This window comes from Petaurus breviceps, unplaced genomic scaffold (genome assembly GCF_028583685.1).
Source record: "Petaurus breviceps papuanus isolate PSGF00001 unplaced genomic scaffold, PetGlider_PUasm1.0 90879, whole genome shotgun sequence".
Classification (NCBI taxonomy): Eukaryota; Metazoa; Chordata; class Mammalia; order Diprotodontia; family Petauridae; genus Petaurus; species Petaurus breviceps.
This window is the reverse complement of record NW_027187368.1, coordinates 945,464-970,611: the sequence shown is the minus strand read 5'-3', so window position 1 is coordinate 970,611 and position 25,148 is coordinate 945,464. Positions and strand designations below refer to the sequence as shown.

The 25,148-nt window shown below is 39.3% G+C and overlaps 3 protein-coding genes across 10 annotated transcripts in view; all 3 read right to left on the bottom strand.

Moving 5' to 3' along the window:
- Positions 1 to 22,550, bottom strand: part of ZBTB6 (zinc finger and BTB domain containing 6) — a 28,945-nt gene extending 6,395 nt beyond the window's left edge. Inside the window, exons 1-2 of one of the 4 annotated variants that reach the window (XM_069073741.1) lie at positions 752 to 888; positions 90 to 144 (exon numbers count right to left, since the gene is read on the bottom strand). The gene's annotated coding sequence lies outside the window, so the exon portion shown is untranslated. Of the gene's footprint in view, positions 1 to 89; positions 145 to 738; positions 890 to 22,466 lie in introns of those variants that run through there. The other 3 variants (XM_069073743.1, XM_069073740.1, XM_069073742.1) reach the window with 3 other exon arrangements.
- Positions 1 to 22,551, bottom strand: part of RC3H2 (ring finger and CCCH-type domains 2) — a 96,270-nt gene extending 73,719 nt beyond the window's left edge. Inside the window, exon 1 of one of the 2 annotated variants that reach the window (XM_069073723.1) lies at positions 22,467 to 22,551. The gene's annotated coding sequence lies outside the window, so the exon portion shown is untranslated. Of the gene's footprint in view, positions 1 to 751; positions 890 to 22,466 lie in introns of those variants that run through there. The other variant, XM_069073722.1, reaches the window with a different exon arrangement.
- On the bottom strand, positions 6,219 to 25,022 carry ZBTB26 (zinc finger and BTB domain containing 26). Of its 4 annotated transcripts, none has more exons than XM_069073736.1 (2): positions 24,608 to 25,022; positions 6,219 to 10,874 (listed from the first exon to the last, which is right to left on the bottom strand). In XM_069073736.1, coding segments are annotated over exons 1-2 (1,338 nt in total). In that variant the 5' UTR covers positions 24,610 to 25,022; the 3' UTR covers positions 6,219 to 9,538. The 4 variants fall into 4 exon arrangements, with proteins under 4 accessions (XP_068929837.1, XP_068929838.1, XP_068929840.1 ...); XM_069073737.1 differs by lacking the exon at positions 24,608 to 25,022 and adding an exon at positions 22,467 to 22,562; XM_069073739.1 differs by lacking the exon at positions 24,608 to 25,022 and adding an exon at positions 22,016 to 22,244.
- Positions 25,023 to 25,148: the final 126 nt, after the last annotated feature.

Sequence of the window (25,148 nt, the reverse complement as noted above, 5' to 3'; positions counted from 1 at the left end):
TTCTACAATATGTGACAAATATTTGACAAGTTATTCATCATGTCCCCTCCCCCAAGTATGCTCTTCTATGGGTAAAATATCTCTCCTACCTTAGATGTTTCACCTCTCCTGTCTTCAGTTTGTTCACCAGTAATAAGGGCTGAACTAAATGAAATGTAAAAGGTGTTGTTGGTACAAGGCAAACCCCAAATTCAATCAGGAAAGAATGTGAAGTTGACATCCAGACAACTTAACACCTAAAAAAGTCAAAACTAAATAATTCCTTGGAACGCTAAAGTTCAGTGTCCCAATCTAGTGAGAGAAACTGAGTGATACTGTGGAAGGAGCACTAGGCTGAAAGTTAGGGGACCTGGAGAGAAATATGATTCTCACCCTCGCTCAAATCTTCATAAACTCTCTGGATCTATTTCCTCATCTACCAAATAAGAGAGTTGAAACCGATCCGTCTGTAAAGATCCTTCCAAATCTAAAAGACAGTGAATAACCTCCTAGAGCCCCAACTTCTAAATAAGTCAAAAGATTAGACTTTAATCTCTGCAGGCCTCATAAAACTGTGGTGAGAGGAGCTGTTGTCAGCGTATGGACACTTCCCCGAGCCAAGGTGTCCATCCCCAGGGCCTCTCCCTCCGTCTCCGGCCCTTCTCTCCAAACCCCGGCAGTGAAGAACTGGGAAAAGTCTCGCCGCCAGAACCCGACCTCTGCCCACCGTCAGCCCCGAAGTTACTGGAGCGTGCCCACCGTCCACACTCACGCGCTCAGGCCGCGAACCCGCGGGAAACTGCGCCCTCCAAGGTGAGGCCCCTCAGGCAACAGCAGTGGAGACGACTGCAACGGCTACGCCGTCCGGAAGCTTGGCCCAGTACTGGACAAAACCCTTCCGGGGCAAGACGACTTCACCCTCCACTAGCCTCTCCACACGATTCGGTAGCGGCGGCAGCAGCAGGACTTGGAACTGAGAGGAGAACCGGAAGCATATCCCTGCGGCCATCCTACCCACCCCAAAGACTGACCTGCACGCGTCTCTCTGTTTGGCCCCTACCTACTTCCGGCGAGCCCCCGGAAGTGGTTGTTAAGGACCTTTTTATCTCTCCCTACTTTTCCCCTCTCCTGCACAAATTAGAAGTAGATGCTAAATCCCTGGAACAGCACTAATTCCCTGCGCCCAGTCATAACCACAGGGAGCTTAGCTGCTCTCATAAATTGCCAAGAGTTCTTCTTAGTCTGGACATCTTAGTTTCAGATGAGCACCTTCACTGAATTTCAGTTTCCTTATCTGAAAAATTTGAAGGTAATTAGTCCGAGACTCTAGTTTACAGATGAAGAAAGTGAGCCCCAAGACTATCTCATACTCTGCGTCCTGAGGCCCCTTCCAGTTATAACATTCCAGATTCCGACATTCACTGTGAAGCAGTAGATCATATAGAAGCATTTTTCTCAGGAGTCAGAAATCTGCCCGAGATAAAAGATAAATGTTGAAGGGGTTGCGGGAAAGCAGATATATTTATTGCACTGTTTGGTGACATTGCGAATTGATTGGTCCACCCATTCTCAAAAGCAATTTGGAATTATGCCCCAATAGTTGCTATACTGAAAATCCTTTGACCCAATGATAACCACTACTTAACCATATACTCCAAAGAGATGAAATAAGGATGAAAAGGTATATGTACAAAATAGTTCATAGCTCCCCTTATTGTAGTTGCAAAAAACTATAAGGGAATGCCCATCAACAGAGGAAAGACAGAACAAATTTCGGTAATGGAATACTACTGTGCTAAAAGAAATGACAAAAGAGATGGTTTCTTTTTAAAACCTGAGATTAGTATGAATCAATATAGAGTGAAATAAGTGGAATCAGAATGATTACAAAATAAAACCATTATAAATTCAAACAATTTTGAAAGACTTAAGAACTCTTATCAATGCAATGACCAACCACAATTCCAGGAGACCAATGTGAGCTACCTATCTCTTGATAATCATTTCAGATCATTTGAGCCCGAATAAGGGCCAAAGCCTGAACTAATCAAACAGACATGCTTTGTTTTTTGTAAAAAAAAAAAAAAAAAAAAAAAAAAAAAAAAAACCTTCCTGTGTCAGTAACTTTAAGACCAGAAGAGGCTGATCAGAAGCATTTTTCCTGTTTGTAACCACTAACAGGATTCGTAGAACCAGACTTTTGTCTTGAATAGTAAGACAGAATTCTCTCATCTTGGTATCCTATGGACATATGCTATACAGTGAAAACACAGATATCCTGGGATCATAATTTCCAATTGACACTTTGTCAACTCTCTTATCTTATTGTATTTACGACTTATTCAACTAAGAAACTTCCTTTCTCATGGTATGGTTAAACACATATGGAGTCCATAAATCTGAGAGACACAGGCATCCTGAATGGGGATTGTTCTAAAATGTATTTAAACCTGGTCATTCTTTTATCAGTGACTCAGAAGTTTTCTTCTGGCTCTATAACCATGTATCTGCTAGCTTTAAGGGAATAAAACAATATGAATTTATATATTACCTAGCCTGTTTACCTCTTTTAAACAAACTTTCAGGTCAACACTCTGGAAAGAGGAATGGATTCAAGGTTTTGAAATATACACATACATATATATGCATATACATGTACACATGTGTATACATAACACATATATTTGGACATAGCTATTGTGGGAATTTGTTTCACTTCATGCATATTTGTTAGAAACATTTTTTTTCAATTGGGGAAGAAAGGTGAGATATTTAATGTTAATAAAAGTATATAGATAGGTAGATATATATCACAAGATAAGGGCTCTAGACCTCCCCCCCATTTTTGAACTTTCAACCCAGCCCCTGAACTGGCAACTTGGCCTTTTCCACCCAATAACCCTCTCAACTGTCCTTCCATTGTGGCTTTGACCCAACCCCAACCTTCAATTCTCTGTTACCTTCAGGTCACCCCAGGCTATTGGTCACTCATTGATCCCATCCAAATCTTCCCACATTCTTTTTTTCCCTATAAAAAAGGTCAGCCTCATCTACCAAATGCACAGATTCTTAAAATCTCACTGACCACAACCAGTGTTTTAATAAATCTTGTCTCTGACTGGAGGAAGACTTGAGTAGAATTCTTTCAAGGCAGACCCACACCTTTTGCCCTTGAATCTCTGGGTTCCCAGCACCCCTAGACCACAACTAATAGATGAGATAAATTTAGAAATCTTCCATTGCAGTCCAAGCTATAACACTGACTAGCTGTGTGAACTTGGACAGGTCACTTAATCATAATGAACTAGATTGCTTCATAAAGCCCAAGAATTCTATCAGACCTCTTCCATAAGATCTAAAGTCAATAAAAGAAATTAGCACACAATACAAACAAAAAACAAGTAAATGATGCTTATTGTCAAAATTATGAAATGCAGTTAGTTGGATGGGCAGCTCACTCAATTGGTACATCCAAACATGCATATTAGACAGATGCTACATGCAAATGGATGACCTGGGATCACAACTAAACAGGAAAAGAATAGGCTGTATTTCATTCTGAAAGTGTAGAGGATTTTCCACAGTTTGAAATTGATATCTGACACAAAAACTCATCTCTTAAACACCAATATCAAGGATGGGGAACCTGAAGCCTTGAGGTCATATGTGCCCCTCTAGGTCCTCAAATGCAATCCTTTGACTGAAAGATTAGATTCTGTCAAAGGGCTGTACCTGAAGACATAGAGAGCCACATGTGGCCTCAAGGCTGCAGGTTCCCCACCCCTTACCAATATTTTCCTAGTGATGCTATGTAGCTATGAATCATGTAACAACCCAACTGAAAAAAAAATAGTCAAAATTGCGGGAGACTCCAAGGACAAAAAAAAGAATACAAGCAGAATGTAGCACATTAACAACAGTGACTGGAAAAAGAAGTGGCATGAAAGGTTACTTCTAGGAGATTTGTAACTAGAAAAGGTGAGCTAGTCAGTGATATAGCAACAGTAAAAAAATAATAATAATAAATGAACATATTTAGTGCTATTCTGGTAGCTACATCTCCCACCAATATCCAAGTGCACTATATAGATATAGGATAATGAAGTATCCCAACAACAGTATGCAGAATAAAAACATAACTCAGTAGGATCAAAAATCAGGATTAAATGGAGATCAAGTCCAGAAAAACAAGATTATATGGGGAGAAACTCCAGAGACATGCAGCCCCAAGTCACAGAGATCCTGCTTTGAGCATTGTGACCCCTCCCCATCCCAGCAGCACTCCACTTTGAGGGACAAAAATATAATCACCAAGGATGAGGTAGCTTTTCCTCTGACCTAGTAAGGCCCTCAACTACTGTGGACTACTATTATCAAGACCTTGGACACATCTCTTATAAGGGATGCTCCAATAGTCAGGGAGTGGTCACAATGTGTTATTTACCAAATGCAAAGTACCACTAGGTCCAAGATGATTCTCAGTAAAGATAGTTTGACAGTGTTCACTGTGAAGCAAATCTGGAACCTGAAGCCCTTCAACTGTAAAATACACTAAAATGTTAAAAGACCTAAATAAAGCAGGGATTCTTGGCCCTTTTTTGTGCTCCCTCTGGAAATTTGGTAAATTCTATGAACCCCTTTCTCAGAATGTTTTTAAAAATCATAAAATACATATAACTACAAAAAATCAATTATTTTGAAGTTGTCAAAATACTTTTTTTTTAAGTTTGTTGACTCCAGGTTTGGAAAGGAAGATCTCTATGAGTCAGATAGAATTGTACTAAAGGGAATATTCACACCAACTAGGGTTCACAGCTGTATCAGTAATAGTCAATTTTTAAAGTATATCAAGATCCTTGGTTTTGAATTTTTTGGTCCCAATGTCATTAAGTTTACTAGATATCCCAACATCTGTATTATTCACAGATTTAGCAAGTCTACCCATTTTACTTTAATCCAAGATACAAATAATAAATAAAATGCAAGGAACAGAACATCTGCTTACTTTCTCTATTAGAGACTTTTACCCAAAATGTCAATGGCCCAATTAATCGGGTGGGAGGGGGCCACCTCAACCGGTTCCAAACAGGGGTCACTAATACTTACATAAGAATCCATGACAGTATCAATCTAACTTAATTTTAAAATGTAGTATAGCCTGTTTCATGGTATTTTTGTCAAATATTTTCCAATTACATTTTAATCTGCTTTAGCCACAGACTACACGTCTGGGTTGCATGTTGGACACCCCTGATCTAGATGATCTCTGAGGTCTCTCATATTTTTTTTTCTTTTTGAATGGGGGAAGTCAGGGCAATTGGGAGTAACTGACTTGCCCAAGGTCACATGGCTAGTGTTAAGTGTCTGAAGCCAGATTTGAACTCAGGTCCTCCTGGCTCCAGGGCCAATGATCCATTCACTGTGCCACCTAGCCACCCCAAGTCTCACATATTTCTAAACCCCATGATTCATGAATCTCTCTATTGGTTACAAATCACTATTAGATTCTAAGTACCTCTAGAGGTAGAATTGTGCTCTTTTTCACCTTTGGATCTCTCATCAAGGACAGATAGCTGAGCATATCAGGTGATTAATGCATATCATTTCCTATCACTTCACCAATTTGGTCATTAACACCTTTAGACCAGTAACTTTAATTTAGAATTACTTCCCCTCTTTGGCTGTACCTCCATTAATCATAACTGAGTGGAGGGAACCTTAGGTTCTCAAAGGTTATGCCAATAGATTACAAACTTCAGCTGGCCTACCAAGCAGAAAGGCTATGTGTGTCTACATCTGAAAAACAAGCTGTAAAGAGGTCAGCACCAAAGGATTAGTCATCAGAGAAAGAGATTTAATTTTTAAAATGTTACCAAGATTATCTACAAAGGATTACTAGAGGGAGAATACTACCTATTCCAATGCAATACTAGATCTTTTAAATTATTTCCTAAGTGTTAGCTATGAACTTAGATTTTAATTCATAATTAGCTACCTTATTTAGCCATAAATGAGTGGTTCTACTTGATCTGTAACTAACCTCTAAACTACAGGAGTTTTATGATTTTGAAATAATTTGGACTAGTAACTTGGTAACTTTTCTAGCAAAAGAATATTTTTTATTTTTGTCCTAAAAGTGACACCATATCCTATCCATAAAGAATATAAGACTTACCTCTACTGGCATTCAAGGATTTCAGAATAAAATGGGAGAATGAAGCAAGCCATTGACACAAGGGTTTTAGTTGTCACACTTTTATTAAGGAAACTTCCTCATAATAGGTGAAGAGGTAGTTCATAGTCAGTATGTGTAACATACAACAAGTTTAGGACAGCTGTTCATTAGCTGAAAGTAGACAATGGAAGAAGGTACTTTGCTATGTATTTGACAGTAGTGAAAAGGTGAAAAATGGTCTCAGAGGAATGCCCTATTTATACAGATTCTAATGAAAATTTTTTAAAGGAATTAAACCCATTGTCTGATTTACCTTTCTAGATGTTAGTCACTTCAACTAAGTGTTTGAAATTTTAATTTTTTTATTTTAAATTGTAGTGCTAAACTTAACAGGATCCCTTCTTCCTTTTTGTGCTTTATAGGGTTACAACATCAAAGATCTGTAAAATTCTAATGCTGAGTGAATTAAAAATGTTAAATTCTTTCTACCACAAGAATTTCAAATAGTTTTCTATGTCATTCAGTAGTCTGATCAAATTTCAATACAAGCTAGGAAACCGACATATTTGAAAAAATCAAGTTCTAGCTAAAAAAGCAAATTTAATATAGCTTCATTGAACTTCACTAAGAAGATCTCACAGAAATGAAAGGGGCTTACTCTCCAGCTAAAAATTGGAGGAGAGTTCAGTCACTTTAGTGATTTATATTTGCAGAGAAGTGCTAACTAAAGGTTTTCCTAGGAGGAAATAATGATGGTAAATAAAGCCAAAGTGTCAGATATTTATATTTAAGTGCTCTTAATAATCCAAGGTAGTTTTATTATTATTCCTTATTGTTAAGTCAGAGACCACATGAGGCAACTGTGGCATAATAGAGAAAAGACTGGCCTGGGTAGGAGACATGGGTTTTAGTACCTGTCACTGAGTCCTCCACTAAGAAACTGTGAGACCCTGGGAAGTCCCAGTTCTGCCAATAACCAGTCAAACAACATTGGCAAGTTACCTTCCTGGGCCTCTATTTACTCCTCTGAAAAATGAGGGGGCTGGACTGGCCCTGATATTCTGTTTTCTGATAAGAACCTAGAAAATCTAGTCTTCAGTAAAAGCGCTACATCTAAAGCTGAACTCTTGCCTAGTCAAGCCAATAAGAAAAAAACATCACAAGAATGACAGCACAGCTTTTAGTTAATGAACTAAGTCTCTTGACTATGCCATGTAATTTTCCTATAATTAAATGATGCTCAAAGCAACATAAAACAAAATGGTTTAAATATCCTGTTGTAACTCCTCATTGTTGCATAGCATTGGTACCTTCGGTTAGACTTTGTAAATTTGATATCGTCAGGGAGCAGCTACATCACAATCTACTTATTAACCAGGTTTAAGTGATTACTGGCTCTTCCCTTCAGCACATTTTGCATTCAAGTTGTCCAGCAAATAGCATGGGAAAGTATTTTTAAAACAATATTGATCAATATAATGCTTCCAATTAGATTCACAAAAAACAGCATCCAATATACCAACCACAGGGATTCCTTCAAGCCAGTTAAGTTTCTTTAAATGCACTAAAAAAGATAAAATATTTTTTAAACTTGATGGAAATTACCACAATCTAGTTTAGAAACACTGTTTGGTTTTACTTCCCATTTGAATCCCTCCCACCCCACATTCTTACTATTTGCCAAAGGAAGGAACAATACAACAAGGACAACAAGCCCACTGCCACTGAACAAGGTCATCTCACTACTTTGTAAGAGCAGAATATTGTTTAAACTACTTCTTTTCGACAAGAAAAGAGATTCTAAATGGGAATGAATCCCTATGTGATGGTTAGCTATTAAACATGGGGCTGTTTCCTGGTCTAAAACCTAGCAGTGACTTAAAAAGGAAATATAAAACCTCCAGTTAGCTTGTCATGCTTTATCTTGAATATTAAATAGTTCAGTTATTAATAAAACCTTGAGGAACATGTGGAATAAAAACTCTGTTTTAAATGACATTGGTTAAGTTATTTCCCACCCTGGAAATCAATTTCTTCATCTATAAGGAATTACACTAGTTTATCTCTAAGGTCCCTCCAGATCTAACATTCTATAATTCTATGACTATCTAAATCTAATTAAGATGTTATACAACAACTAAGACTCCAAAATATTATTCAAGAGGCAAAGTGAAAAAAAATCTATACAGACAGATTGACTTGGTGCTAGTGGGTCTGTTGCAGTTATGAAGATAAGATGGGACAACTTTAAGAGAAAAACCTGATTACAATATGTGCCTCTTGTTATTCATTAAGAATTTTTTTTTCAGTCATTTTAGGTAAGGAAGTACACTATGACTATGAAAAAGTGTACCTACAATTTATGGAGATTTTAGAGTCTGCTCTACAAAGTACTGGACAGTGTACTTTTTTTTTTTTATCAAATTCACTATGAATGTGATTCACCTGACATAAAGTATATCAACTATCAAGTAGCCTTTTAATTTTCATTATTTTTCAAAAAGATCTTTATTCTTCAATACATCCATTAAGTATGCCATTTGTTATCCTGGCTTTAAGAAAACTGACAGACAAATAACGCTATTATTAGATGCAACTGGCCTTTTGATGTTATATTCTAAATGAAAAACCAAAGGCTTCCATTCTGTTACAGTGATTTCAACTGCTGTCTTTATTATGTGATTATACTGGTATTAATGATGATCTCTACTTGTGCAGGTAGGTGTGGCTGAAAAAAAAAATGTGTATTACCTGATCCATGTGAATAACTTAGAGAATGGAAATCAAGTATTAATACTGTTTAAAAGTATATGAAATGAACTAAACATACTTCATGTAAACAACTTCAAGATGAACTCAGATGGAGTTTGTGTAAGAAATAAGATGTTTAACAAAAACAAATGAATTTAACCATTGAGCAGCCAGTGGTTCATTCTATCTGAGGTCAAGGGTAAAACATTAAAATCAGTTAGTTTCTTTTTTAAATCTCAGCCACTTTTGTTCACAATCTACAGTGTATTTCATTTCTCCTAACATAATATCTATTGATGGAAAGTAGTTGAGGTTAATTTGTTGCTACCATGCCCCACAAAAAACCCAGAATTGGGACCAGCCAAAACAGGAGTCAATGTGATTGACCTGCAGTGTAGTAATTCTCAAGATAGAAAAACAGATACTTATGGGTAGAAAATTCATCACTGAAAACAGGGCAAAAAGGTAGTAAAAACACCTTGAAGCAGCAACTTACCAGGTGCTTTCATTGAGCCCCAACTGTATACACCAGTCAAATTAACCAAAATGTTCCCCATCCCCAACCCCCAAAATATGAGCTTAACTGTTCTTCATGCTTTCTTGGTCAACCATTAGTTATGTGTATAACTCTACTTAATTAACACAGGTACCATCACTCCTTATAGTCAGTACAGCCTGGGCCAGTTTACCTGCATCTAATACCTGGGATGCATCAGGTGGCTGCTGGCACCCTTTAGTTTCTGTGACTGTGGTACAAACAAAAGGATCAAAATCCACTGTGAGGTCTTGCACATTTCTTTCATTAGCATTATCAAAGCTGTTTTTACCATGCAACTGCTTCAGGTGTTTCCTCAAAACTGGCTTATGTGCAAAAACCATGTCGCAATAGTTACATTTATGGGGCTTATCTCCACTATGAAGGTTAAGGTGATCCTGTAAGGAGCACTTCTGAGAGAAGGTTTTCCCACAGATTTTACACTGGAAAGGTTTGATGCCTGCATGTACTCGCATATGTCGGTGGAGGTTGCCTTTCTGAGTGAAAGTCTTTCCGCAGAGTAAACACATAAAGAGTTTATGCATTTTTAAGTGGTTGGCATAGTTCTCTAGATGACGGAACACTCTGGTACACTTTGGGCACTGGTGATGCCACTGAAGGCCTTTGTCTACACCACGATTATTAGGACCAAACAAGTCTTTAGAGGCCATAATGATGTTATCACTACCTGCATAAGAAAGGGCATAATTGTGGAGGTGGTTTTGTTCAATTTCATTTACTCTGTTTTCCACAGTTGAATTAATTAAGGAGTGCTGGGGTTCTGAGGAATGTAAAGCAGTTGGTTCAGAAGAAATAAACTGATTTTGATCTTTTTTATTCCTAACTTCTGAAACCTCTCCAATTGATTCTACTTTAACAATCTGAATGTCACTGTCCTCCATGTCCATACTATCCTCAGAGGGCTGAATACAGGGGGAGTCCTGTTCCTGTGAGTCTCTGTCATCTACCTGCTGTTCTTTTGACTCTGAAGAATCACTCTGCTGTTCACATTCCTCTTTGCCCTCCAAGGGCTGCTTGGGCTTTATAAACTTCCAAAGGGCCTGTGTGCATCGTTCTACAATGTGGCTCATCTGAAGAAAGCTTGCAGCTGTCAAATAATTTACCAGTTCCATCTCAGGAAATTCCAGAATGCCACTATAACAGGATAGCAGCAATTGTCTCCCCACTTCTGAACTCTGCAATATGGAAATCTTTATTTCTCTGGAATCATTCAGTAAAAACTGGTCTCTTAGGAAGGGTGAGCCTGCGGCAAACACAATTTTATGTCCCTGAACCTCAATATCATCTATATGAACTGCGACGTCACAAAACTTATTTTCTTCTCTTAACTTGTTCATTTTTTGTAACATTGAATCTCCATAATTTTCAAACTTGAAGCGAAGGAGATCTGATCTTTCAGACATTGTGGCAGACCTAAAGGGCGGAAATGTAGAGATGTTGTTGAGAAAAAAAAAGTCAAAGATGTAAGAAACCTGGGCTTCATTTGAAAAAAAAAAATTACTTATTTGCTTTTAAGGAAATGTTCCAGGAAAAAAGACAGCTTTCCAAGACAACTGAAAAATTATCCCTCATCAACAGTGTACTTAGGAATGGATAAGCAAATAGCTAAACCCTTCTCTTTTGTCAACACTTAATAGTACAATAAGAATTGCAAATCATTTGTCAACCCAAAGGCATTTTTCCTATCTTCAAATAAAAATTTTATCAAGTTTTAATAACAAAATGGAATGAACCCAAACAAGTTGGGATGAGTTATCTACTGAGTTAGATTTTACTTAGAACTAAGAACCACAGCTCAAGGTTATCATATTCTCCTCAACGTAGGCCAAACATTTGCAAAGATGCTTGCTTATCATAGGAAGAAAAAAAAAACTCATTGATGTACCTTCTAAAATATTGCAAACAACTTGATTTCCCCATCCCTGAATAGATGACATAATGGAAAGAATGTAAAAGGACAGAAACATTAAAAAAAAAAGTCCAAAATGAATTAAAGAGTTTCTAGGAAAGTGGTAATTCCAATAACAGAGAAACTGGGGTTGGGAGTGGGACGGTATTGGAGAGGTAAAAGACAGAGCTTATATACTGGGTGTTTCAAAAGTTTTAGTGGAATTTATTTTAATATCAATTCTACATTGTGCAGAAAAGAATAACAAAATTTGGCCAGTTAAGAGCTGGCTTTTAAAAACTTAAAACTCCACTGAGGCTTTTAATATACCATGTAAATAACATATGTAAATCTGAGGAGGCTGTATAAAAGCCTATACAATGCCCTGCAAGCAATATGAGTAACAAATACAGTTCAAATATCAAAGGGTGTTAAATGGCATGGAAGAGAAAATACAACATTTGTGCAAAAAGAACCCTTTACAAAATCTCAATTCTATCAAGACAGTTGATGACAACTTATAGAGGGAAAAAAAAACCCCTGAAATAAGAATGAGAAATCATTACAGTTACGTACTTTTAAGTTTTAAATATTTCCTTTATTTAATGTCTATTTTTTTTTCTTTTTGGAGGGGAGAAGGTAGGGCAATTGGGGTCAAGTTACTTGTCCAAGGTCACATGGCTGGTTTTGTGTAAAGTGTCTGAATCTGGATTTGAACTCAGGTCCTCCTGATTCCAGGTATTTACTGCACCACCTAGCCACCCCTTAATGTCTATTCTGGAAAAATTTTAGTACCAATTCTAATTTAGCACCAAAAGTTATAAAGCAATAGTAATTTTAAGTAGTAAAAACAAAGCTGGCACTCATTTTTTTACTTGCTGAAGACTCCATTAGCTCTTATCATTGTCTAGCCCAGACCAGTACATCCCTCTGTGGAATCATTAGGGAAAACTAATTGCTGCAAATCATTCAAATATTTGTAGGCTGAACACTCTTGGGAACTAGACAGATAGATCCAATCTCCCTCTGATGGTTTAAGATGAAAAATTGGCAGGTACTATTATTTATTTTATATTCACTGATTTTATGAAAATTATATTCTTAAAAGCAATACAAATATTGTAAAGACAATCAACTTTGAAAGTCTTGAGAAATCTGATCGACACAATGCAACCACAATTTCAGAGGACTGATGATGAAACAGGCCATCTGTCTCCCAATGGAGAGATGAAAGACTCAAAGTGCAGATGAAGTTGGGTTTTTTTAAATATGGCCAATGAAGAAGCTCTCTTTATTTGATTATGCATGTTTTTAAGAAAGGATTTTGTTTTTCTTGCTTTCTCAATGGAGGGGTAGAGAGAGAATGATGTGTGGAGAGAAGAAAGACTGTCAATAAAAAGATTTAATTTTATATAAAGTGAACAAATTACTGTATATATTTCCTTAAAAACAAACAAAATACCTAAGGTGAGTTATCTCAAATACTCCCCAAAAAGGGCAAATATGCTGAACATAGTTTTGGTGAGACTTAAGTTCCCGTTTGTGTATTAGATGTGTTAAACTTCCCCAGGCCTATTCTAGCAAACAATGACTTTTGTATTAAATCTAATTCATTCATTCTACATTATTAAATGCCTTTTGTATGCTGAGCATTGAGCTAGAAACTGGGAATATAAAGATAAAAATAAAACAGTACCTGCCCTCAAAGAGCTTATGTTCTATGGAAGGAGAATGGGCCTTGGGACAACATTAAGTTACTTCCAATGGGAGGGCTCTTACAAACAGACAACAGGATTTGGTTCTAGTAGAAGGTGGTACTTGATCTGAATCCTGAAGGAAGCTAGGACCTCTAAGGAGCAGAGGTGAATTGGCATTGCATTCCAGGCATAAGGACAATCTGTGCAAAGGCATAAAGACAGGAGATTCAATGTTGTGTCTGGAGAATTGCAAGTAGGTCAGACAGGCTATAATATTGAGTAAATGTGGGAGAGTAACAGGCAATATGCCTAGAAAGGTGGTGTGCTGCCACATTGTGAAGGGTTTTATAAGCAAAATAAAAAAAAGTTCTCAGAGGCAAGGTGGTACCATTGCTGCTTTCTGAGCTGGGAAGTGAAACTGTCAAACCTGTGTCTTAGGAATATGATATGGGTTTCTCTTAGAGGACAGATTAGAAAAGGGAAAGAATGGTGTCTATGTGACCATTTGGGAATGTATTACCAAATCCAGGCAATAGGTGATACAGGTCTAAACTACAGTTGTGGCTAGGTGAAGGGTACTAATGCAAGAATTATTACAGAAGTAGCATTAACTTCAACTTCATAAATGTGCACTTAGTAAGTTCTTAAAAGTTGACTAGAAGGGATACCACCACCTCCAGGTGACTGGAAGGATGTTGGTATCCTCAAAAGAAACAGGAAAATGATGAAGAAAGAAAGTTGAAGGGGTGTATTTGGGGAAAAGGGAGTGGTATCAAGTAATGATTTCTATTTAAAACAAATTAAGTTTGTTGTGACTAAGCAACACTTAACTGGAAATATCAAACAGATAGTTAGTGGTATGTGGCTGAACTTAAAGAGAAAAATTAAGGATAAATACATAGAACTGGGGGGTGGCCAGGTAGCTCAGTGGGTAAGAGCACCGGCCCCAGGGTCGGGATGACCTGGGATCGACTCCGGGCTCAGATACTTAGCACCATACCCAGAAATAACTGGCCATGTAACATTGATCAAGTTACATAACCCCAAATGCTTTAAAAAAAAATACATAGATCTGGGACTTTTCTGTAGACATGCTAGTTGATGAGATCACTAAGAGAAGGTATACAGAAGAAGGCCCAGGCCAAAGCCCTGAGATATATATGAATACGAAAAGAGATGATGTACAATTATCATCAGTCAATAAAGGAGGTTCAAAAGAAACAACCAGATGCTTAGGAAGAGATCCAAGAGAGAACTGTGTCATTAAAACCCAGGGAGGAAAGCAGGGTTAATAAGGTCAAGAGGGATGAGGACTGAGAAAAAGTCCTCAGATTTTTTGATTAAGAAATCATTGGGGGGCGGAGTCAAGATGGCAGAGTAGAAGCAGGACCTCCGAGTGGCTCTGGCTTCCACCTTCCCCAATCAATATAAGAAGGGGACTGTGAACAAACTTTGGAGCTGCAGAACCCACAAAATGACACAGAGAAGCTAAACTCTGTTTAGTTGAGGACATCCCAGCAGGAATTGGCCAGCACAGCGTTCTGGGAGCTGAGCCCAGGCCCTATGAGCCAGAGGTTTTAGTCCCAGGGTGGGACCAGCCACAGACCGAGGGACTCTAGATCAGCAGCAGCTGTGGCCATTTCCAGAATTATCAACACATAGATGCGAAGGACAAAGTGAGAGGTCAGTGCAGTCTGGACTTTGGGACCCAGTAAGTGGGAGTGCATTGGCTTTTGCCCCCTGGGCGAGAAGCCACTGAGACACCCTGCACAGCCAGCAAGCGCCACCTAGCAGCTTCAGCTCCTGGCCTGCAGAGTGTGGGGGGACCAAGAGACCAGTCTGAGGGGTAATCACTCTTGCTTTAACCTGCTTGGATCTGGATTGTAGTCTAGGTAGAGGTCCTGGGGTGTGTGTCCAGCTTGCCAGAGTGTGTGGAGAGCTCAGAGAGGGCACCCATCTAATACCTCCGGCAGCTGAGAAAACCCCAGCATTCGGGACAAAAGCTCCCCAGTCTGGTGGCAGAGTCCTACTGTGGCAAAAAGCCTAGGGGTCAAGTGACTGAGGGGTGACATGACCAGGCAAAGGAAACAAAGCAGACAGAAGTTTCCAACATTAGACTCCTATTTTGGGGACAAAAAGGAGCAAAGCATGCAACAGGAGGAAGACAGTGAAGTCACAACTCCTGCACCAAAAGCTTCAAAGGAAAATATGAGCTGGTTACAGGCCATGGAAGATCTTAAGAAGCAGAAAAGAGAAGTGGAGGAAAAATTGGGAAGAGAAATGAGAATGATGCAAGAAAATTACGAAATGAGAGGCAACAGCCTGACTGAGGAAAATCACACCTTAAAAAACAGACTAACTCAATCGGCAAAAGAGGCTCAAAAAGGCAATGTAGGAGAAGAATGCCTTAAAAAGCCAAACTTGCCAGATGGAAAAAGAATCTCAAAAGCTCACTGAGGAGAATCATCGCTTCAGAATTAGATTGGAGCAAATGGAAGCTAATGACTTTATGAGAAATCAAGATGCTGTTAATCAGATCCAAACAAATGAAAGAATAGAAGGCAATGTGAAATATCTCATGGGAAAAACCACTAACCTGGAAAATAGATCCAGGAGAGATAATTTAAAAATTATTGGACTACCTGAAAGCTATGAGCAAAGTAAAAACCTAGAAATCATCCTCCAAGAAGTTCTCAAAGAAAACTGCCCTGAAATTTTAGGACCAGAGGGCGAAATAGAGGTTGAAAGAATCTATCGATCACCTCTGAAAAAGATCCCCAAAAGAAAACTCCTAGGAATATTATAGCCAGGTTCCGGAATTCCCAGATTAAGGAGAGAATATTACAAGCAGCCAGGAAGAAACAATTTGAATATTGTGGAAATACAATCAGGATAACCCAGGATCTGGCAGCTTCTACACTGAGGGATCGAAGGGCTTGGAATATGATATTCCAGAGGTCAAAGGAGCTGGGATTAAAACCAAGAATCACCTACCCAGCAAAACTGATTATCATGTTTCAGGGGAAAATATGGTCATTCAGTGGAAAACAAGACTTTCAAGCATTCTTGATGAAAAAACCAGAGTTGAATAGAAAATTGGACATTCAGATACAAGAAGCAAGAGAAGCATGAGAAGGTAAACAGGGAACAGAAATCATAAGGAACTTATCAAAGTTGAACTATTAACATTCCTACATGGAAAAACAATAATTATAACTGATGAAACTTTTCTCAGTATTAAAATAGTTGAAGGAAATAGAATTATATATATATATATATATTTCTATATATGAAGGTATATGGGCATATGAATACATATGTGAATGTGTGTATATATATTTACAAGTATACACAGATAGAGGACACAGGACCAATTGAATAGGAAGGGATAATACTTAAAAGGTGAAATTAAGAGGTGAGAGAGGAATATAATGAGGGGAGATGGGGAGAGACAGAATGGGGTAAACTATCTCATATAGAAGAGGCAAGGGAAAATGGTTACAATGGAGGGGAAGAATAGGAAGGCGAAAGGGAAGGGGTCAACATTATTCTCATTGAATTTGGCTTGGGAAGGGAATTAAATGCACACTAAATAGGGTATCTCACCCTATGGGAGAGTAGGGGGGATGAGAGGGGGGATAGGCTAGGAGGGAGGGAAGTTGGAAGCACCCACTTTTGAAATGGGATGGGATGAAAGTAGAGAATAGAACAAGTGGGAGGTGGGATAGGAAGGAGGTAAATATAGTCAGTCTTTTACAATATATCTACTATGTTATTGTTTTGCATTAGCTACACATGTACAACCTATAATGAACTGCTTATCTTCCCAGTAAAGGTGGGTGACAAGGGAGGAAGGTTATGAATCTGGAATTCAGTTTTAAAATCAAATATATATATACATATATACTATTATTAATATTATTTTACATGTAATTGGGAAATAAGATATACAGGCACTGGGGCATAGAGATCCACCATGCCCTACTGGAAAAGTCGAAAGTGGTATGGGAGAAAATATGGGAGAGAGCAGATTGGAGGAGGGGATATCCTGTGAGACTGCTATTTTGCAGCGGCGGGTAGGGGAAAAATGGGGAGAAAATTTGTAACTCAAAATCTGGCAGAAATGAATGATGTAAATTAGAAGTTAATAAAGCATTTGAAAAAAGAAAAAAAAAGAAATCATTGGGAAGTTAGATTCAGACTAACATCCCACACCATATATCATAATAAGTTTCAAATGAAAACATAACAAATATAAAATCATAAATTAGTGATGTAAAGAAGATACCTTTCACAAATATGTGTGAAAAAGATTTCCTAACTAAACAAATGATAGAGGATTACAGTAGATAAATGAAAACTTTTGATTACATAAATTTGAAAAGTTTCTGCAGAAACAAATTAATACAATTAAATTTAAAAGGGAAATAATTAACCGGGGAAAAAATCTTTAGAGCAAGTTATTCTCAAATTCAAGATATATAAGGAACTGATTCAAATACATAGGAATAAGAACTATTCCCCCAAGAGTTAAAAAGTTACAGGATATAAAGAAAGTTATCAAAGTAAGAAATCCAAGCTATCAACAACCATATGAAAAGCTCCAAATCACTAATAAGAGAAACGACAAATTAAAATAACTCTCGGGTTCTACCTTTCATTTATCAGATGTCAAAGATGACAAAAAAAGGAAAATAATTGTTTGAGGAGTTGTGGGAGGGTAGACACATAAATAACCTGCTGGTAGAGCCATGTACTTGTTCAGCCATTGTGGAAAGGAAGTGAGAATTATGCCCCCAAAGTCACTAACTTTCCATCCCTTCTGACCCAGTGATACCACTACTAGGCTTATACCACAAAGAGATCAAAGAAAGAAGGAAACAACTAATGTATGCAAATAATAAGAGCATTTTTTTTACTGTGGCAAAGAACTAGAAACTGGGGAAAAGAGAGGCATCTGCGGGAGTGGGGGGGGAGGTGCCTATCAATTAGGGAACAGTTAAACAAATTATGATATATGAATGTAACAGAATATTATTGTGTCATAGATACGACTTGAAGAGAAAAGAGGGTTAAAACAGATTTAATGGGGAATGGGATGAACAATTAAAAGTAAAGCAAGAAGGATCCAGGTCAGATTATATAACATAAAATTTGGAGTGAATCCAATCAGAAGAATTGTGATTTTCTCCAGGAAAATTCAGCAGCAATGTATAGGAGTTAGAAAGGCAGATGGTAGAAGCTTTACAGAGTTGAGGTTTAGACAGGTGGTGAGTGGACAAGGAGATTTAAGCATACACACCTGTAAACTAGTTAACTATAGGGGTCAAGATTTTGAGGGGAAGAAAGTGAAGTCAGAGCAGGGATGACTGCCTGGAAAAGCATGGAGGGCTGGAATGTCTAGAAACTGCAATGAGGATAGAAACTGGGATTAGAAGGTGTAAGAAACAGGTAGAGCTTTTAAAACAGCCAGTTAGGGGGCGGCCAGGCAGCACAGTGATTAAGAGTACCAGCCCCAGTGTCGGGATGACCTGGGGATTGAATCTGGGCTCAGATACTTAGCACCACACCGAGAAATAACTGGCCGTGTAACCTTGAGCAAGTTACTTAACCCCAATTGCCTAAAAAAAAAAAAAGCCAGTTAGATAAAAGAATTTGAAAGTTCTGAATTATGAAGGGTATCACCACTCCTATGTACAGACAGGGCAGAGTGAAGGTGCAGCTTATGGGAGTTGAGGAAGCTGATGAACTAGAAAGCAAGGAAGGATATTTGAGGGAAAATTTGCACTTATTTGTTTCTATCTTACACGACTGCCATATCTTTTTAACTACAGACCAAGAATGATGTCGCACAGTTCCTAGTACTAGCGCAGATAGATAGAGCAGATATTCAAGAAACACTTGTTGATAATTCAGTTCATTTCCATAATTATCATATACCTACTATTTTGAAGGCCTCCAATGACTCATTGTGGTGTGCAACTAACACTGAATTGTCAAAAGCAATGGATTGTTCAAACTCTGGCAGGTCTCAATGACTATTTATTTGTTGCCCCAGAATCACTTTAGAACAATTCAGGAAAAGCTCATTCCTTACCAGTGAGCCATAACTCATGAAGACTCTTACTAAAGATTACAATCCATCAGTGTAACAAGTATTTTGAGATAGTATGATATAGTGGGAATAACATAAAACTTGAAGTTAGATCAGTTTTGTGTGTTGGAAAAGGGTTTGGGGGATGGGCAGGAGTAGAAAGGAGATGAGGTCAAGGATGGCTAACTGTCTTATTCAAGGTTACACCATCAGTGACCAAGCTAGGATGAGAAACCACATCTGACTACGAATTCAAGATGCTTTTTCTTCAGACCATTTTATTTTCCAGAAGAAGTACCTAGAACACAATTGCCTCATCATTTACTATGAAAAACAGAATGCTACAATCATACAAAACATATACTCAAGGAAGGACACAAGTCCAGGAAAAAAGTTGAAAAGGCTTATATGCTAGACTGACAATCTGCACATAAAGACAGGGTCCATTTAAAGTTCACCATTTATCCAACTCCCAACATGCTGTAATAGTAATGTACAAAGGCCAGAACATTATAGATAGATTATCTAACTGGCCAGCTAAAGCATCAGATGGTTTGACAGAAGACATGAAATTTTAAATAGACACTACCAAATTAGTTCTCTGAAAAAGGGAAACATTTTTCAAAGAGAATGGAATCTGTCTATTTCAAATGAAAGAAAAGAGTGGGGTTGGAAGTGAGGGAATCTAGGTCAGTTTCTCTACTGAATGACTCACTGACCAAAAGACAGTAATAGAGTGACTTAAACATCAAAATTGATAAGAGGACAGAGACATTACTTATAAAAGAGCAACCTTGCTATGCCCCCAATTTACAGATTTTACAATAGAGCCAAATTTCCCGTGTGCCTAAAACTAAAATAATTCCCTTAACTGATTTTTTTAAATCTCTCCTCAACAAAATGTCCTTCCCATTACAAAAAATTTTAAATCCAATATCCAACAATATGTGATTTGAAATCTTGGCCTTCACTTTCTTAAGCAACGCAGATGGGATAAGCAAAAAGTCCCCAGAGCATTGGTCCAGAACATTGATTGCTGAAACAATGGGTAAATGCTATAAGAGGAAGGTCCATTTCTTATACTAATACTGTATCCCTCACAGAGTTGAGGTCTTTAAAAAGAGGAGGCAGTTCTATACTTGCTGACTGATAACAGTATTTTCCAAACAGGGAAATTGGTAGAAAAAGCAAAAGATTTGGAGTCAGTAGCCCTGGAGTTCAAATCTTGCATTGTTACTAGTCAAGTCTTTTCATGGTTCTGTGCTTCAACTTTCCTCATCTGTAAAGTAAAGTGTCTGGACTAAAGTTGCTTCCAATTCCAAATCTCATGATTTTAAATAGGGAATAACACACAAAACAGCATAAACACATATCTTCCTTAACAGCTTTCAAAGTACTTTCCCTGTGTTGTATTTTATTTGCTTACTAGAACAACTCTGAGATATTAACATGCATTTTGCAGATGAGGAAAATGAATCAAAAAAGCTAAGTGACTTGTCCAAGGTCACATGGGTGTTTTTTAAACTATCACTGGAACTAGAACCTCAGAGTTTTTTGACTCAGTCCAATTTGCACTACACTGTATGGCTTCTTTAAAGTTTGTAATGTCTTATTTTCTTAAATATCATTATTACAAAAGTACCCTCCACTTCAGGTGATTTTATCAGACTCTATAATTAGATTATTCTTAGATTTATTACCAACAATATTGAAAATCTTCATTTATGAAAAAAAGAATTATTTTAAAATAGCCCAATGAGCTTCCTAGAGCAGCATTTACTTCCATTTGGTCCATATTGTCTTCCCAGCTCAAGTTCCAGTCTTTTCCAGACCTCTTCCTTTCTACTTCAATCCTCTCACCTCTGAATACAGTTTGAGACATTATACAACCCCTTCATTTTACATATGAGGAAACAGAAGCCCAGGGTGATATTAACCGTATTGTCCAAGGTCACACAATTAGTGACAGAGCAGGCAGGCTCCTCTGACTCCAAATTCAGCATATTCTCCATTGTACCTGACTACTTGTCAGGTACATTGTACCTCCCCTCCACACCTCCCACACTCTAGCTCCAACATTCTGTTACTGAGTCCACCTAAATAAACACTCCCTTTTATATGCCCCTCTGCTGGAAGCCTCAACTGCTACAGAACCATTTGTACATTAAGAGTTCCTCTTCTGCCTAACCATAACACGACTCATCCATATGACAACACACCCACTCAGAAACTTTATGAAAACTTCTAAATATTCAATCTTAGAATAAGAAATGGAAAATAGGTAGGTCTTCTAAAGACAATTTATTTGATTTCTTCTTGTAATCATGCTACGTAATAATGTATAAAGATACCGTTTCCCCAAAGTGGTAACAAAGGTCCATTCTCCACCCTCAAAACTTTGTATGCTTACTAATATTTCAGAGTCAATGTTGGAATGAGTGTGATGGACATTCAAGTATGATCTACCTCCTTAAAAAAACCTCAACCAATTACAAACACAGTAAAAGGGCATCAAGAATATTAAGATTTGGATTTTATAAATGCAGAAAAAGGGTTTTTACATATCCCAGGAAGAAAATGGTGTCACCCTAACCCACCACTTCCACTTTCGCCGCCGCCGCCGCCAGCCTGCAGATGATGCTCTTTAAACCCTGGAGCCTAAGAAGCTGGACAAGTTTTCCAGGGCCCCATTCTTCGGTTTGCAACCTCTCCCACTGGTCTCTAAGAGGAAACCCCAGTCTAACAGACAATCCAGACTGGCACTACTACTTGCCACCTTCGTCACCTGCTAAAACTGAGGGATGTGGCTTGATTTGCTCCCAGAGATAGAATAGGGAGGCGGAGGGAGGGCGGGGGAGAGGGGGCGGTACCTCACCGGAACTCGGGACCAGAGTCTTGGAGCGGCTGGAAAAAGTCTGCCGGCAGCTGCTGCAGGCAGAGGGAGAGCCGGCGGGCCGGGGCTCCTCCAGCACCTACCCGACCAGCGCAGCCTCCCCCCCACAGCTCCCTACCCGCCCTACTCTGGGGAGCGCTCCGCTGCCTTTCACTCAGAGTTAAACAGAAGGAAATGCCAGGACCAGGAGGGGAGCCCGAGAGGTGGGGCCGCGCGAGAAGGCGGCAGCCCCAGTGTCCAGCACTTGCGGCCACCCGGAGCCGCTCCGTCCTGGGCCCTCAGCCCAGTCCCCAGCTCCTGCGTAGAAGCCCACCTGGGGACCTGCAAGTGAGGGAGCTACTGAGGTGGCCAAATAGAGACACCCCCCCCGAGCCCCTCCCCCTGCCAGGCCCCGCCCCACACCCACGACTGCCTCGCCCAGTCCCGCACTTACCAACTTAGTGTAGCCGAGGCTGGGATCCCGCACAGCCTGGAGCTCCGGCCCCTCGGGGGCTCTGGGGGGGAAAGGGAGGGGGAGGGGACTGCGGCCAAAGGGGGGAGGGGATACAGACCGGAAGCGGAAAGGGAGCCTTTGAACTCCCGAGAATGCTTCCAGGTTTTAGTGACGGATTACTTCGTATCTCCAGCCAATCAGGATTTCGGAAGGGGAGTGCGGCCCCGAAACTACATTTGTGCAAGCTGGGATTGCTGGGGAGGGGGGTCGGGCGGCGGTACGAAACTATTGCTTTGCCCCTGTAGATGGGGAGGCGGGCCGTCTCCTTAACCCCAAGGCCTGGGGAGAAAGCAAAGCACACCCCTCCCAGAAAGTGCTCCCGTTCTTCCTCCCAGATGAACTTGAAGTCATTTCTCTCTTCTCCACTTCCAATCTTCCTCTTCGTAGTTCCTCCTCTCTCCTCCATCCCATTCCCATTCTAAGCTTTCTTTTAGCCATTTTTCTTCTGTGCCCCAGACGAGGTGTTGTGAGCACTCCAACAACAAGACGTTCATCAAGAAGGTATACTCGGTGTCCTGTTTATTTGCTTCGTAAAAGGCGTGTTGAGTCCCCCAGTCCTTGGCATAACAAATCAACCCCCTGGAAACCCTAGTGCAGCAGACCTTCTACTTTGAACCCCGCCCCCTTTAACCCGCCTGCCCTCCACTCTACTTTTCCAAATAGCCTGTGCTATTGCATGTAAAGTCACAGACTGCCCCACCCCTCAGCAATTGTTACTGCCTCAAATCTCCTTTAAAACTTCCTGATCATTTGGCATTTAGCAGCATAGGGTGTCAGAAATAGAGGTGGATTTCTAGTCAAGATTCCAGTCTTGCGTTGTTACTACTCTTGGGGCTATGAGTCATTTCCCCTATCTCTCCTCACCAGTAAAACGAAAGGGTTGGTTGTGACAAATACTCGTAAGCGCTCTTCCTGCTTTACATCCTATGATCTTTCTATGAATGTTCTTTTGTTTGATTAGTTATCTTTGCAACTAGAAGTAAGCTCTACAGGGAATGCTATTAAGAACATACTTTAAATACTTGTTAAATTGAATTAAATATCCTCTTTCTCAAGGGCAGGGACCTTGTCTTCTAGCTCCCTGCATTCCTACTTCCCTAAAGGTGCTCTATAAATGTTTGTTAATAATGATCCCTGTCTTGTCAGAGCTTCATTTCCGAACAACTTCAAGATATCCGGAAGAAGTAAAAAATTGTTAGCTCCCATGTGTCTCTTACTATTTGCATTATTTAGTTTGACAATCTAAACTGTAGAGATACATCCTGAGAAAAGAACTATAGAGTCTGAATGAAGATCGAAGCATACCATTTTTTCTCTTTCTTCTTTCTCGTGGTTTTCCCTTTGGTTCTAATTCTTCTTTACAACATGACTAATGGGGTTTCTTCTTTCTCGTGGTTTTTTTCCTTTGGTTCTAATTCTTTTTTACAACATGACTAATGTAGAAAAATGTTTTAAAAATAAATAAGCTGCAGGGACACAAAAACAAAATTAAACAGTCCCTACTATAAGAGAGCTTGCAATCTACTCATATCCTGTTACCAGATTATTAGCTCTAAGGAGGAAGGACAGTGTCCATTTCAAGTGTCCTAGTATAACAAATTACTTCTAGGAAGAGGTAATGTGGAATAGTGAAAATACTTCCCATTTCTATAGTGCCTATTTAGGCACAAATATTATCCCCATTTGACATGAGGAAACAGGATTTCCTTGAGTTGAAGTAAACTCTTTCATAACCTGGCTCCAGCCTATCTTTCCAGACTAAAACATAACTCCCCTTCATAGTCTTTGGTCCAGCCAAACTGGAATACATGGTATGACTCACACAAAGCATTGCTTCTCCAGCCTCTGGGTTAATAAATTCTTGTTGTTGACTGACCACCTGACAGGATGTTCCCACTGCCTTTCTCCTCACTTCCACCTTTTGAGACGTATGTTTTTTCAAAGCTTAGCTCAAGTGCCACCGTCTAAGTACATGAGGCCTCCTCCTATCCTAATCACAACAGTTGCTAGTGTCCTCCACCCCAGGCTATTATCGTGTATTGACTTACTTTGTAGAAATTTATTTTTTGGCATTTACTTACATGTATGATGTTCTTTCCCCTGTAACATGTAAACTCCTTGAGGGAAGAAGTGTTTTGTCTGTCTCTTGTACCTGGCACACAGGTGCTTAAAGTGATGCAGCTAAGTGTCAAGGACTGGAACCTAGGCCATCTGACACCCAATTGCTTTCATTTTCCCCCCAACACCAGTGACTGCCAAGACCTGGGTTCTAATACAGATCTACTACTTACTATCTGTGCGAGCCTGGGGAAGTCAAGTAACAGAATTGCCCTCTCTGGGCTTTAGCTTACACCTCTGTAAAACATGGGGGTTGGTTTCCAATAACTCTAGGGTGGCTTGCAACTAGAAATCGCACATCCTTAGCTCCCGGCTTCCCTTTTAAGTCCCGACCCAGAATTCCCCCAGCTTTGTTTCCTGGATCTATCAGCTCCAGCTCCAGATACTCTTAAGGATATACGCAGGCGCAGTGGCTCTGGCAGTTGGGGAAACTGGAAGGAATCTGGTGTGGGGAAACCCAGGACTGCGTGCTGCATCTCCTAGCCAATAGGAACCGTCAGGCCA